This window comes from Trachurus japonicus, chromosome 1, assembly GCF_045865225.1.
Source record: "Trachurus japonicus isolate A0001 chromosome 1, Traja_1.0".
Lineage (NCBI taxonomy): Eukaryota > Metazoa > Chordata > Actinopteri > Carangiformes > Carangidae > Trachurus > Trachurus japonicus.
Window position 1 is genome coordinate 39,635,610 of NC_140907.1, and position 15,500 is coordinate 39,651,109.

The following is a 15,500-nucleotide window of genomic DNA, read 5'->3' on the forward strand; positions in this document are numbered from 1 at the left end:
CATAATATAATACATCCATGGTACAGCCCTGTCTAGCCTGGTCGCGCCCACACTAGTGACGTCACGCCTCGCAAAAGCGCTGCTGACTGCTAGTCTGGCCAACCGTGCTATTAACTGGATTTCTGTCTCCCGAATTTTTGGGAACTCCACCCTCTTTTTCGAGAGCCAATCAACGTCGAGCCTCTCCAACGGCTCTGGGTAGAGGCGTGTTCAAGTAAGTGACGCAGTAGAGCAGCGACCGGAACCTCATTGTAAACAGCAGCATGGAGCAGCGGACAGCGTTCAACACAGCAGTCGATGCTGTCGATGACGTCAGAGGAAAGAGCGGTGTGATTGGTTTAAGCTTCGACACCGCCTATTCTGGCTTCGACCAATAGCAGACTGAGGCATTTGAGGGGGGCGGGTAAACCAGGTTTGAAGGATGCGCTTTGAGAAATGGATTCTCTTAACGTCTTGGCCAGACCCAATGCTGAGTATCAACATTGGAAAGTCGTGCCAACCAGGCTAAGCCCTGTCCACTTCGCTTCCTGAGCTGCTTCCCCAGCTGACGTTACGAGTTGACTCTTGGTCCGAGTTGCCGCGGTGCGCATTCCGAGCGGACCTGTTGGTGTATCAGGGGGTGTCAAACGTGTGGCCCGCGGGCCAAAAGCGGCCCGCCATGGGTCCAATCTGGCCCATAGGATGAATTTGCCAAGTGGGAAAATTACATAGAAGACAGAAGAGGCTTAATGATGTTGAAAATGCACATATTTTTTCAAGAAATGTCAGTGTTGTTCATAATGTTCTGTAAAAGTATAGTTAATTAACTGTAAACCTCTTAATAATGTAGCTACTTGTAGCCTACTTCTTTGCACAAAAACAAAGGGAAGAATTTAGAGTTCTCCTTATTCATAGGCTGTTATGCTGTTATTTTACTGGTCCGGCCCACTTGAGATAAAAAAAAAGCCATGCACACTAGTCTGCATGCTCTGGGAGGGGGGGGGGGGGTGTGTATAATATGTGTATAATATGTAGGTAGATCAAGGGGATAGAGATATTGCAATTAAGACGATAGATGGTTTTATAGCGATAAAAATAATACGATTTGGTTAAAAGCCAGATTAAAAAGGTAGGTCTTCAGTTTGCTTTTAAAAATGTTCAGATTCTCTGCTCTCCTCAAGTCTTCAGGCAGTCTCCTGCACGGCAGGCGACGATGCTAACTGCTTCGCCAAGAGGTTGACAATTGCTTGGCAAGTTGGTTAGCACATCCTTAATGGGTGAGTGAGTGCATATCTGTTACATGTGCTTCAGGACCGATTGCAAGTACTTCTGTTTTTTCCTGGTTTGAGCTGCAAGAAGTTAGCTGCCATCCACGATCTGATGTCTAAAATAGATTTTAAAAGGGCATCTATTGGCCCAGTGTCATCAGGAGACATGGCTCTGTAGAGCTGTGTATCATCAGCATAACTATGGAAATGAATGCCGTGTCTCCTAATGACATACCCCAGTGGCAGCATGTACAGATTAAAAAGAGTTTGAGCTAAAATGGAGCCTTGGGGGACACAACAGTTCAAATCGTAGTTCTCAGAAGAGCATTCATCAATACTAATAAAACATTTTCTGCCAGTAAGATCATCTTTAAACCAGTTAAAAACAGTACCAGAGAGGCCAATCAGTATGTGGAGTGTGTGCAGGAGAATTACGTGGTCAACTGTGTCGAATGCTGCACTCATGTCCAGTAATACAAGGACAGAGAGTGTCTTCGTGGCTATGTTGCACCTCAGGTCATTAACAACTTTAGTTAATGTCGTCTCTGTACTGTGTTTGGCTCGGAAACCAGATTGATATTTCTCTAAAACATTATGAGAGTTTAAAAGATCATTCAGCTGATTAAAAACAAGCTTTTCTAAAATCTTGCTTAAAAATGGCAGATTTGATCTGGGTCTGTGGTTGCTGAAAACTGTAGGATCCAGGTTATTTCTCTTCATAAATTATAATTACAAATTGATCATCCTATTTCTGAGTATTTTTTAAAATGAAATTATGGTGCTGCTTGTTTTTAAATCATTCTCTAGATTATTCCATAGATTGATGGCTGTTACCGTAGTACATTTTAGTTTGGTGTTGGTTTTTGACTTTCTGAATATACACACCCCTCTGAGGTTATAATGGCTTTGTCTGTTATTGAACATTTTCTGAATACAGTCAGGCAGCATGTTGTTGTTAATTTTGAACATAAGTTGTGCAGTTTTGAAGTCCACCAGTTCTTTGAATTTGAGTTCATATGTATTTTTAAATAATTGGTTGGTTGGTTATAATCTCAGGGTTTCCTGCAGCGCTTTCCTGTTAAGGCGGCCGCCTTAACAACAAAGAGCTGCCGCCTAAACTAACGTCTTAAAAAAATAAAAATGTAGCGATATTCGCCGCCGCCCCCTCCCCCCTTGTCGGACTATCGCCTTCATTCACCTACATTCATCTCCGCATCCTCTCACACACATACACACCACAGAGAAGCGCGCATGCATAACAGCAGCGCGTGGTGGAAGCGCCCCCCCCCCCCCCCCCCCCCCCCCCCCCGACGATCGATCGATCCGTTCGTACCCCACCCCCACCGACAGGACAGACATCACCTTAATTAACAAATTTTCTGGGGGTTGTATTGTATTGTATTGCCTTTTTTTTTTTTGAAGTAAGAAAATTGGTTTAGTAATTGTTTTAAATGTGTGTCCCCACACTTCTATACAGTAAGTTATATGGTTTTATTAGAGATTGGTACAGAATTTTTAGTTAGTTTATTGTTAAGATGTTTCTACATTTATATAGAATTGCCATGGTTTTTGATATTTTATTCTTTTAAAAGTTGATATGTGGCTTCCAGCACAGCTTGTGATCAATATCGACTCAGAGGAACTTATTTTCAAAAACTCTTTTCTCTCTTCTACTTCCATGTTGTCAATAGTGATTTGCACTCTTTGATTTATTGTATGATTTCCAAAAATAATAAATGATGACTTCAGGAGAAGAAACTGACTTCCACGTATTCACACTGAATAACAATAAATTTCCTTTTCTACTTGTACTGGAAATCCAGGTCTACAGGTGAAGGTGACCCGCTCAACAAACCCCCAGAACTGGGCAGAGCTGGAGTGTAACAGCAGTTGTCATCTACCTGATCATTCTTCCTTCACTTGGTACAAGAATGGACAGAAAACTGGAACAGAAACAGCTTCATTTTCAGGCTACTTTAATTTCCGGCACAGTTATTCCTGTGCTCTGAAAGGACATGAGGACTTCCCTTCTCCTCTAGTCTGTGAGTTTACTTCAGTCTTCCACTTACATATCACCACCTGGTGGCACATTTAACCTGCTGCACATCTATATCTATAATATGGATGACTCAGGTTTCTGTTTCAATATTAACACAACACTGAGGAACAAGCATGGCCCTACATAAGTTGTAATTGTATGTTTGTCTATATATGTTATATGTTTGGAACCTGTACCAATGAGCTGTACTGGAAGCTAATTCCACCAGCCTGGCTGTGTGGTCATTAATAATGATAATAATAATAATAATAATAATGAATTTTATTTGTAATGCACTTTATATTGAGCAAACAATCTCAAAAGTGCTACATAAAAAAAAGAAAGAAAAAAAGATGAAATTTGGAGAGAGAACGTCTCCCCAAAAGAAACAACTAATGAAAGACTTTTTTTAAAAGGTGGGTTTTTAGGCCTTTTTTTAATGTCCAGGGTCAGTGGTGCTCTCAGGTGGTCAGGGAGAGCATTCCAAAGACAGGGAGCGGCGTGACAGAAAGCTCTGTCTCCCATGGTTCGGAGTTTGGTCCTTGGGATCTGCAGGAGGTTTGCCTGACCGGAGCGGAGGTGAGACCTTGTATTCAATCCTGAATGAGACAGGGAGCCAGTGGAGGGATTTGAGAATTGGTGTGATGTGGTCAAATTTTTGTGTCCTTGTAAGTATCCGGGCAGCACAGTTTTGAATGTATTGGAGTTTTTGGATGTTTTTGTTGGAGATCCCGGAAAGAAGAGCATTACAGTAGTCCAGCCTGGTGGAGACAAAGGCGTGGACGAGTTTTTCTACATCTGGGAGAGAGAGTGATGGGCGGAGTTTTGCAATGTTTTTTAGATGGTAAAAAGAGTTTTTGCAAAGCTGTTTGATGTGAAGTTCAAAGGTCAGGTGGGGGTCCATTATTACACCAAGGTTGGTGACTGATGGAGAAAGGTGGATGTCGTGGCCGGCGAAGGTGATACTGGTAATGGTGGATGACCGGGTCTGATGTGGGGTGCCAACGAGAATGACTTCAGTTTTTGAACTGTTAAGCTGCAGAAAATTTTCCTTCATCCACGCCTTTGTCTCCCCCAGGCAGGTGGTGAGTGTGGAAGATGGCAGGGTGTCAGAGGATGCTGGGTTGATTTTGAAATAAAGTTGGGTGTCATCAGCATAGCAATGGAAAGATATTCCATGCCGACTGATGACATGGCCAAGGGGAAGCATGTAGACAGGACAAGGACTGACCCTTGGGGGAAACCACAGGAGACGGGGAGTGTGTCTGACTTGGCTTCTCCCAGGGAGACGTATTCAGTTATGTTAGTGAGATAGGAGGTAAACCAGTTGAGAGTTGAGTCAGATAGTCCGATGGTGGAGTGTAGGCGATGAAGGAGAGTGTGATGGTCAACCATATCAAAAGCTGCAGTGAGATCAAGGAGAATGAGCAAGGATGGTGAGCCAGCATCAGCTGACATCAGTAGGTCGTTAGTGATAGTCCTCTTCATGGAGCGTGTTTGATTACGTGTGGGACGCTAAGGGCGGCCACCAAGCGCTTTGTTTTTCACAGTGTTGCAGTGTGCTCTGTCTTTCTTTCAATTCAATGAAACTTTATTGATCGCTAAAATGTAATGGGAAGTGTGTGCCGCTGTAAAACCTCACCAAAAGGAACGGAGTAATGCAGCGTCTGGTAACGGAAACGGAGTTACTGATTTTAAAAAACAACGTGTTACGTTATTAGTTACTGAAAAAAGTAACGGCGTTACTAATAACGCGTTACTACCCAACACTGTTAGTGACCCTGGCCAGAGCAGTTTCCGTGCTGTGGCCAGGGCGGAAACCGGACTGAAATCTTTCAAACATGTTGTTTGTTTGAAGGTGGTCATGAAGTTAGGCAGCAACTACCTTTTCCAGCACTTTTGAAAGAAACGGGAGATTTGAGATTGGTCTGTAGTTAGCAAGCACTTCCGGGTCAAGGCTGGGTTTTTTAAGGAGTGGTTTAATGACTGCAGTTTTCAGGACAGATGGGATGTGGCCAGTCTGAAGGGAGCAGTTTATGATTTTAGTAATCATGGGACTTTTGGCAGAGGTGTGTGTTTTTATCAAAGCTGAAGGAAATGGGTCCAGGGCACAGGTAGAGGGTTTCATCTTCCTCGTGATTTCCTCAACCTCACGCTGTGTGATGTCCTGGAAGCAGCAGAGAGGATGGGCCGTCCCAGGCTGAGGGCTGACAGTTGGGATAGTGGGGGCAGAGGGGGTGGAGAGGATGGCATGGATGTTATCTACCTTTGTCCTGAAGAAAGAGATGAATTTGTTGCACTGCTCCTGTGTGGTGTCTAATTTCAGGGAGGTTTGAGAAGGTTATTGACAGTGGAAAAAAGTCTTTTGGAGTTTCCAGAGCTATTGTTAATGAGATTGGAGAAGAAGCGAGACCGTGCATCACTGAGGGATTCTGAGTAGGCCTTCTGATGTTCTCGATAGGCTACTTTTTGCACTGTGAGACCTGAAACCTTGAAACACCGTTCAAGGACACGTCCTGCTCTCTTCATTTCCCGCAGCTGGCTGGTGTAAAAGAACCAACCAACACTATATTATTGTATTGAACTCTGCTCTAATTTAACAACACAACTGTGTCTTTAAACATGTAGGTGCTACTCTGGTTTAATAAAATCTTTAATCTTTCAGGTGTCTTTGGTAAATACTGCAACAGAGTGATTTACACTGACAGAAGAATCTGTGCCTTCAAAGGATCACCAGTGGAGATTTCTTGTACTTACAACAGTTATTATGATGTTGAATCAAAGTTCTGGTTCAGTCCTGAACGTAGTCGTCGTTGGCAGAATCCCTCAGAGCCTGAGGATCTTAGTAAAGACTCTGAATATTCAGGTCGTGTTCAGGTTCATGAAACAGAGGGAGGACGCTCCACTCTGAGAATCACTGACCTGAGAGAGACAGATTCAGCTCACTATCACTTCACATTCAAAAATAAATGGTCTGAATGGGGAAACAGTTTATCTGGTACAACTCTGACTGTCACAGGTAAGAACACAAACTGACAAACACAGAAACAAATTTAAAACTTTTGTGTATCACATTTTAAAAAATCACCCTTAAAGGTTGTAGTTGGATGTGAGGAGCTGCTATGAACATGATGAAATAATACTTAATTCCTCAATTTTCATCATAATCCTCAATTTTTTGTAGATTAGAGATGAAGCTCAAATGGCTTTTGGAGTTACAAGGATTATATTTATTAAGCACTGTAGTTATTTACAATAGAGATAAATACTATAAGAAGGTGCATTATCAGAACAAAGAATCCACTTTTTATTCTATTTTATATTTTCATGTTAACCACTAACACTGTGGGTTCTTCCTCCTGTCTCCAGCTCTGGAGCTGCAGGTGACCAGAACAATAACAGTCCATCAGTCTTATACTGAGGCAGAGCTGAAGTGTCTCAGCAGCTGCAGTCCAGCTGGTCGTCTTTCCTACGTCTGGATCAGGAACGGAGAGAAAATCATGGAGGAGGGAAGTTCTTATACAGACAGGTTTTCTCCTGGAGACATGATCTGTTGTGCTTTAAAGGGACATGAGAATCATGGCTCTCCCCCAGTGTGTGAGTTTTCTCTTCTGTTTAAGAAACAAAACACTTTAAATCCAACACAACATGGCTGCTCAGGAAACACATGTTGATGTTTTCTCCTGCAGATTTTCTGAAGGTGCCGTCAGTGTCAGTGAATCCTCCAGGTGAAATCATGGAGGGCAGCTCAGTGACTCTGACCTGTAGCAGTGACACTGACTCAGCAGCTAAACTCACCTGGTACAAGAAGAACCTGACACTGCTCAACAAAGAACCACAGCTGGTCTTCAGCTCCATCCAGTCCTCTGACTCTGGAGAGTATTACTGTGAAGCTGAGAATCATCTGGGGAGGAGGACGTTTGAATTCATTTCTGTTGATGTGAAGTGTAAGTTCATGGCAGCAGCTTATAGAAAATACAGGCTGCACTTGAAAATAAGAATTTTGTTCTTAATTTGCTCGCCTGGTCAAATAAAGGTTAAATTAAAAAAAAAGAATATGAATCTTAATATTTAGCTTTTAGTCTCTTGAAAAAGTCGCACTGCAAACATACTTGATGTGTAGCAGAGGTTTTACTCACTGTTGTTAATGTGTGTCCGATTTTATAATTAACTTGTATCAAATGATCTCCAGATGCTCCAAAGCTTCCCTCTGTGTCAGTGAGTTCCTCTGCTGAGATAGTGGAGGGCAGTTCAGTGACTCTGACCTGTAGCAGTGATGCTAACCCAGCAGCTAATTACACCTGGTACAAGGAGGATGAAGACTCACCAAAAGCTTCAGGACAGATCTTCACCATCTCTGACCTCAGACCTGAACACAGTGGGAGTTATTCCTGTGAAGCCCAGAACACAATAGGACGTCAGAAGTCCACCTTAAATCTGACTGTTGTTGTTCCAGGTGAGTTGCAGCTGCCTGGGCTGTAACTGTAGATATCTTTGAATGTGGGATCCCAACTTTTCTTCCCAACTTTTCCCTCCGGTAACACTTTATTTTAAGGGGTCCTTGTTCCTGTGTATCTACCTAATTAATTACACTGTAATTACCTATGTAACCATATGTAATAACATGTACTTACATTGTAAATACATAGTGTATTTTGGTGTACTTACAGGTCCCTGTTACACTTGTAATAAGAAATGCTTGTTACAATACTTTGTCAAAGTGGCCTCTCTCATTGGGGAAGGGGTACATCTGCAAGAAAAATGGGTGAAACCACAACCCATGTTGCCTGGGCAAACTTTTCCATCAATCTTCCTCCTGCCTCTTGAGTCTTGGAACATGTGTGCTGTTCCACAACGTAGTCTATGTAACAGTTGTGTCAGTACACCGTTGTTACTCTTTGATACACCACTCACTCGGACGCGGTTTCTTTGAACCAAAGCACATACTTTTTAAACCTGCTTAAAGCAGAAGTAAGTGGTCCGGTCGTTTTCGCTAATGCTGCGTTCCAGGCAGGCTTTTGAAATTGTAAATTACAGCTTCAAGTCACAACTTACGACTTTGTAGCATTTCAGGCAACCCACTCGTGTTTTTCCGACCTGTTTTACCGGTGAAAGTCACTATAACGGCCACTCGTAACTTCTGACCCGTGAACTCGTACCAGATCGAACTGGTACCACTTCACGGTCGGAAAAATACGAGTTTCCTTGAACGCACCATAACAGTCCTCGTCCCTACGTCACCACATTCACGGCGTTCCTTGGCTGCACACACAGCCCTGCATGCCGTTCTCTCTCCTCATTGGATAAAAACTGTAGGATACGATAAATGTTTTCTCTTCGGCTCAGAGCAGAGCAGAGTGACTGACAGACCCGTGTTTCAGTCCAAACACTCTATGTAAGTGATTGCTGTCGGAAGATATAACTATTTAAGACTTATATTAACACAAATATATCACTTACTTCTGCTTTAATTATCAACTCATGAACTTTAACTTAACATTTTAACTTTTTTAACCCTCAAAGACAGTACAAAGACACTGGTTATCGCAGTTAATTTATAAGAATTGAGGTATCCCAACCCAGGTACACTTTATTTTAATGTGCTTATTCCACTGTATCAAAGAGTAACAACGGTATACTGACACAACTGTTACATAAACTAAGTTGTGAAACAGCATACATGTTCCAAGACTCAAGAGACAGGAGGAAGATTGATGGAAAAGTTTGCCCAGGCAACATGGGTTGTGGTTTCACCCATTTTTCTTGCAGGTGTACCCCTTCCCCAAAGAGAGAGGCCACTTTGACAAAGTATTGTAATAAGCATTTCTTATTACAAGTGTAACAAGGATCTGTAAGTACACAAAAATACACAATGTATTTACAATGTAAGTACATGTTATTACATACGGTTACATAGGTAATTACAGTGTAATTAATTAGGTAGATACACAGGAACAAGGACCCCTTAAAATAAAGTGTTACCTTCCCTCCTAAGATTTTAGAGGACAATATTCATCAAACCAAGTTATTACTATACTGGGTAACATCCTGTTACACTGTAGCTCATTTCATTTATTTTAATTTGTTCTCTCTTTTCTAGGAACGTGGAAGTTAACAGCTGTTTCAACAGTCTCGGTCATGGCCCTAGTAATCCTACTCTTCTCTGTCTTCCTGTGGATGTGAGCAGTTCTGTTTCCCCAAATATTAATTTACAAACTCATTTAAAATCAGTTAATGCCATTCAGGACTTTTAAACTTCTTAAAATTAATATTCCTGACCAGAAAAAAGAGGAGGTCTGAGCAGAGGTCTGAGGCTGGAGAGAGACCAGGCGACAGGGAACAGGTGAGAAAGATGAACTGATCCACTCCAGTGTATGCTAATGTTTGGGTGGCACCGTGGTGTGGTGGTTCGCTCCCTCAACTCTCAGTAAGCGAATTCTGGGTTCGAAAAGCACAAAATGACAAATCTTACAACTTGATCTTAACTCTTGTCTTGTCCTGCAAGTACAAGGTCCACCACAGGTTTCAACCTAGTTCTGCAAAGTAAAATTATACTGTCAATGTTGTTCGTGAATTTATGATACCATCACTGAACCCTTTACATTTCCACAAGGAAATTCTCAAAATACATATTCTGAATTATATTGTGTCCAGGGGTCTCATTTATAACCGTTGCGTACGCACAAAACGGGGCCTGAAAGTGGTGTACGTGACTTTCCACGCCAAGGTTGTGATCTATAAAAAACAAACTTGACGGGAGAATGTGCGCAGCCCTACACAAACTCTGACCCATGCGTACGCATGGTTCGGAGGAAAAGGGGAATTGGCGACACAGACGGTGGTGAACTGAAGTCAGACTGAAGACATGGAGAGTGAGAAGAACAATTATGTTTTTATTATCGCCATTCCCACGTTTAATTTAAACCTGTATCATGCGTTAGATCCATGTTATTAGAATTATTTAATTCAACGCCATTATTTTTTGCATTGGACTGAGCAATTGTTTCAGAAACATCTTAGAATCTAACTGAAACTCAAAAGCAAGATTCCTTCTCTATATTTAATCATCACCGTCATATTGTCCACTCCTGCAGGAGGAGAGGACGGCACGGCTGCATGGAGTAAAGCATCCAGTCCTAACATGTTGTGAATAATTAGATATTTTCCGATGATACTGTGAACATATGATCGAGAGTCAATTAAATCTCAGCCTGGAAAAAAAATCCAGTAATCGTTCGCACAATTGTTACATTATGTTTTCTTGTTATCTAGAGAACTTTCATGTTTGATCATTCCTCAGAATGTAACTGATTCTGCTAATGATTCAAAGTTTTATCGATCAGCCTAATTAGCGGTGAGCCCCGTGCGTAATTCTGCACCACGGCACCGCTGGAGGAGAAAGGAGGGATAGGGAGACTATGATGAATGGTTAATAACTCGTTTCAGATTAGAACTGTTGTCATTGTTGTAACTATGTGCCGAACCGGGTCCAGCATTTGAGAGGACAGCGACCGTAACCTCGCTGCCACCGTGCGCTCTGTGCCGCTGATGCCGTTGACAGCTGCGGCAGCATGTCACGTTGCCACGTTCACACCTGCAGCTAATTGACAGCACCGACAGAACAAGAGCACGCCAGGCTCATTTACATGCAGGTCGCATTCATGAGGTGGTTTGCATTGACCATCTATGGTTAAAACAGGGCGTGTACAGGGCGGAACATGAAGCGGATTCAGCTGCGCACACTTGTAGGAACTCTGTGATTTATAAAGGGAAGTTTGCTTAGAAGTGTGCGTGCGCATGGTTTTATAAACCTGAATATTTTTTGGCGCACGCAAAACTTGGCTTTTGGGCGTTCATACACTTTAAGTAACAATCCCACGCAGTTTTATAAATGAGACCCCATGAAGCTAAATGTTGTGTTAAGTGAATAATTACTTTTATTTGTCTACTATCTACAGATAGAACCATTTGAGGAGCAGGATGATCTTCATTATGCCAGTGTCCACTTTTCCAGAGATCACTCCAGTATCAGATCGGCTCAGGCCAGAAGACACAACAAGATGAAGGAGGAAGAAGACGTGGTTGTGTACGATGCTGTGGCATTTAACCAGTGTGCCAGTCCAGCCCAGAGGTGAGCAGCTCCTCACACATGAACATCAGTATCAATCATTCTGTTGAAATGTGTTTCCACATTTTATCACTTTTGGATGTTTCCATCTCTGACAGTAACAGCAGAATATATTTTTCTTCATGATCTCCTGATGTTATTTATGTTCCTCTTAGAACCAGAGGTCAGGAAGCTTCAGAGGATCCAGCTGCTCTAACAGCTCAGTCAACAAAGTCGACATGGTAAATGTTTTTTCTATTTTTATTTCTCTGGAAGAAAATCATTGTTCCATCAACACAACACAATTTGAATTTTGCATTTTAAATGCTACAGAGTTGATGAATTAGCGAATATGTCAGTAAGTGCGTTTCCATTACCCCTTGAAATGCGCAAAACCTAAATATCGAAATTAAAAACTGATAATGGAAACACCTACATTTCGAAAAAACTCTCAAATATCGCAAAAAAGTTTTTGCGCTCTCATGAGGTGGTTTTTGAGACATATCGATACAAACGTGTATCGCAAAAGTGTAATGGAAACACTTTTTTCGCTTTTCTACACGTCACCGGCGTCACCGTGTGTCCACGCTGTGTTGGTTTATGTAACTTGAGGGGACAAATGAACCACATGTTTATTGTAATGCATTGCTGACCTGGGCATTGTTTCTCAATAAATTAGAAAAACCTTTCCTATCGTTCCCCTTTTCCGTGCATGGTTGAAGGAGACTGGCTCGCATCCACGCTCCCACTCCCTCCTGCGCCGAAATGTCACCTTAAGTCACATAAACCAGTACGGGTGTGTGGACACACACCACCTATATTGTTGTCAGCGCCTCATCACCGCTGGTATAAAAGGCTCCGTTCTTTCTGCAGTCAGGTTAAAGCGCACATCCGCCGTGTTGGTAAACAATTAATCCCTCTATATATCAACGGAGGCAACCGTGCTTGAGCAGCTTGGGTTGGAGGTGGTGTGAGTGCGGGCCAGCGGGGGACAGAGGAGGGGGGGCATTAGAGCTTCAGCACGGTACAACTGGCCCGTGTGAGTGCGTCCTTATTTGTGGCCGCTGCAGCGCCACACGGGCTTTGCCTTTCAGCAATCAAGCGCTGTTTTTGTCTTTGTTAAAAACAATAACAGCAACAGCTGTCGGCAGCTGAGATCGCTGTACCGTCACCATAGAAACGCAAGACGCATTACGGCTCATTCGCAAAATACCTTTCAATGGAAACACCCGCAAATAGCAATTGCACTTTTTCGAAGTTTCAGAAATATCGCTTTTATTTTGCGAAAATCTGTAATGGAAACGCAGCTACTGTCTGACATGTTTCTGGTCAGCTGAGCTCCTCCTTCTGTCTCCATGCAGCTGCTCCAACAGACCCTCAGGAGCTGCAAGAGAGAAGAGACGTAATCCCTCACCACTTCCTGTCTGTGGACACAGATAATTATGACCTGAGCCAGAGGTACCGCCATAGATATAGCCTATATAAGAAGACTAGATGACTCACCCGCGGGTGCTGCCCAATGACACGGCGTAGCCACACGGTGGCCATCTTGGGACGGGCAACTCTCTACCTCAGAGCATTAAGCCTATGGTTCATGTTCTGCTATAATGACCACAACTTGCTCAGTTATTGTCCGATTTCCAAACGGTTTGATTTTTTATGGACATTTATGCAGTTATGATGCAGCATAAAATCAAGGATAATTTTAATCATGTACTTTTTTCTGTAAAAGTAACATTATTGTAACATTATGTAAATAGTCCAAGTAATAGCTACATACTGATTTATTTTCCACAGGGTTATGAATTGTTTTTTTTTAGTGAAGATGACTGGATCACCTATGTACTGCACTGTACCTGCAGCCAGAGTCAGAGCAAGTTGCCTGTCATCAGTATGGCCGACTGTGAGTTACGCCTACTTGTAGTCCGATCCACCCCCTTGGGTACTGCTACCAGAAACTGAGACCTGTGTGTCTGTGCTGGGTCACAACTTTGTCCACCACCAACAAGTTTCTTTTTTGTACATAGTTTTGGACACCACCTGTTTTTGGTGAACATTCATCTTCACGCTGTATTTTAGATTGGAAACAAACAAATTTTTTCTTATCTCACGAATGACCATTGGCTAATTGGTTGTAGTTTCCTCTTTCTGTCACTAGATGGTAGTAAAGAGACAAATGACAGCAAATTATTTCCAACAGCTTGTGAAGCACAGTTTGGGTCAAAGGTAAAAATGTGATGTCACAAAACGAGTAGGCCTAATCATTGTTCTGTATATACAACACTTTCTTTTACTGATATCTTTGTTTCACTTGTTTAGTAGAGTTGTTTTCGCTCAGATTCTCCAGCTGTAAAGTCACCACTGATCAATTATATTTCCACTTTGTTTATTCTTACAACAGTTTGTTTGGCTGTGTTGCTCTGTTAGAAGAGAGAAGCTGATCAACATGTAAACACACTCACCTCAGTCTCCTTCAGCTATGACCATGTGCTCAGAGCAATAAGCTGAACAAACAGCACAGTTCTTTGTTATAAAGTAGTGATAGAATTAAACTATAATAAGGCTTAAAAATATTGTGGTTATTATTCAGTTAAAGGTTATTATATAGGTTGTTGGTGAAGATGCATTTTCTGATATAGTTGTAGTTTGATCCTGCTTCCACCAGATGGTAGTAAAATGTATTGTTTTATATCTTTATTCTTGACACCTTTTCTTTTTTTTAAAAAACTTTTTTGTCTTTCTTCCATCATTCATATTTACATCCTTCAAATGTACGTTGTTCACAATGATGATTAAACAGTTCTAACTTGCAATAAGACTATTTCCAAGGCCTCACAATGATTGATAAAACAATAGTCAGTGAAAACTATAAACTTCAAGATGTATAATTGTTTAACTATTCTCCATCATTCTGCAGATGTCTCTAAATCTGGGGCTGTAGGATCCGTGTACTAATTACGACAAAAAAATGAATTTAAATGTCTGTAAGAGTTGTGTCTGTTGTTTAGTCTACCCTCAACTTTTGAAGGGGGTGGACAATATAATAAGAACAATGGTCAGCTTAGAACAGAGAAGGTGAACAGACTAAATCACTATCATACAACATTGAAACCTTCATGCAGGACTTATTGCAGTACTGTTGTATTGGACTGGTTTAAAAATAGTCATCTCTACTTAAGTGACACCTGAGAGTAGCTACATATGAACTTTTCTGTGGTCTGCTGAGAGCTTTCCATTTCCTGGCCTGTGGTCAACGCTGTATATTAATCGTATAGAAAAGGCAGAGGTCTTTGTTCTGCCGCTCATTCTTCTAAAGAAAGAGGTCAAGACAATGTCCTTCTGCCCTGTGAGTGACAGAATTTTATGAAACTTATATATAACTTTTATTGATTATTCACTGTTTGATATATTTTATTGCCTCTGAAGTTGCACAGTGAGACGAGCAGAGCGGCTATGACTGGAGTTTCTATTTTCATTTTTCTTCTCTCTGCACCCGGTAATGTATTTCCTCTTTGACACTACAGGCCACGTAGCAGTGTTATTCAGAATATTTGAGATTAGACGATGATAGTTAAGGTTAGCAATGCAATCTCCTCTTCTTTGTTTCATTGGCTCACAGTGAGATGATTTTAGAGCCAAAGTAGTTTTGTAAATTTATAGTCAGTTGAGTTTTGTTGCAGGTTTACAGCTGACGCAGCTTGACAGTATTAAAATGTGACTGTGGGTTGTGCTGTGCTCTGTGTTACAGTGATACAGGGTCAGAATGACTGGACAGTGACCTGTGCTCCAACTCAGATCTGTGCTGTAGTAGGATCAACAGTGGACATAAGCTGCACCTACAGATACCCAGACTGGAGAACTGATGATGATACTACAGTTGGAGAAAGACTGTGGTTCAGTAACTCCAGTGGTGATGAACCTGTGGATCTGAGAGCAGACTCAGAGTACTCAGGTCGTGTTCAGTATCTCTGTGGTGACAACGACTGCACTCTGAGAATCACAGAGCTGAGAGAGAGCGACTCAGCTGTTTACAAGTTCAGCTTCACAACAAACAAACCAGGAGAGAAATACACTGGTGAAGCTGGAGTCACTTTGTCTGTCACAGGTA

The 15,500-nt window shown here is 41.9% G+C and overlaps 2 protein-coding genes across 2 annotated transcripts in view; both read left to right on the plus strand.

Annotated features, from left to right (window-relative positions):
- LOC146992588 (B-cell receptor CD22-like) overlaps positions 1 to 15,500 on the plus strand; it is a 199,764-nt gene that overhangs the window by 59,410 nt on the left and 124,854 nt on the right. Inside the window, exon 3 of the mRNA XM_085791023.1 lies at positions 15,456 to 15,497. Coding sequence (XP_085647149.1) covers positions 15,456 to 15,497 — 42 coding nt within the window. The remainder of the gene's footprint in view (positions 1 to 15,455; positions 15,498 to 15,500) is intronic.
- On the plus strand, positions 1,253 to 15,468 carry LOC146992591 (B-cell receptor CD22-like). Its single transcript, XM_085788661.1, has 8 exons — positions 1,253 to 1,256; positions 3,071 to 3,289; positions 5,951 to 6,304; positions 6,655 to 6,882; positions 6,975 to 7,232; positions 7,478 to 7,741; positions 14,819 to 14,888; positions 15,141 to 15,468. Exons 1-7 carry the CDS (start codon positions 1,253 to 1,255, stop codon positions 14,827 to 14,829), a joined length of 1,338 nt encoding a protein of 445 aa, XP_085644787.1. The 3' UTR covers positions 14,830 to 14,888; positions 15,141 to 15,468.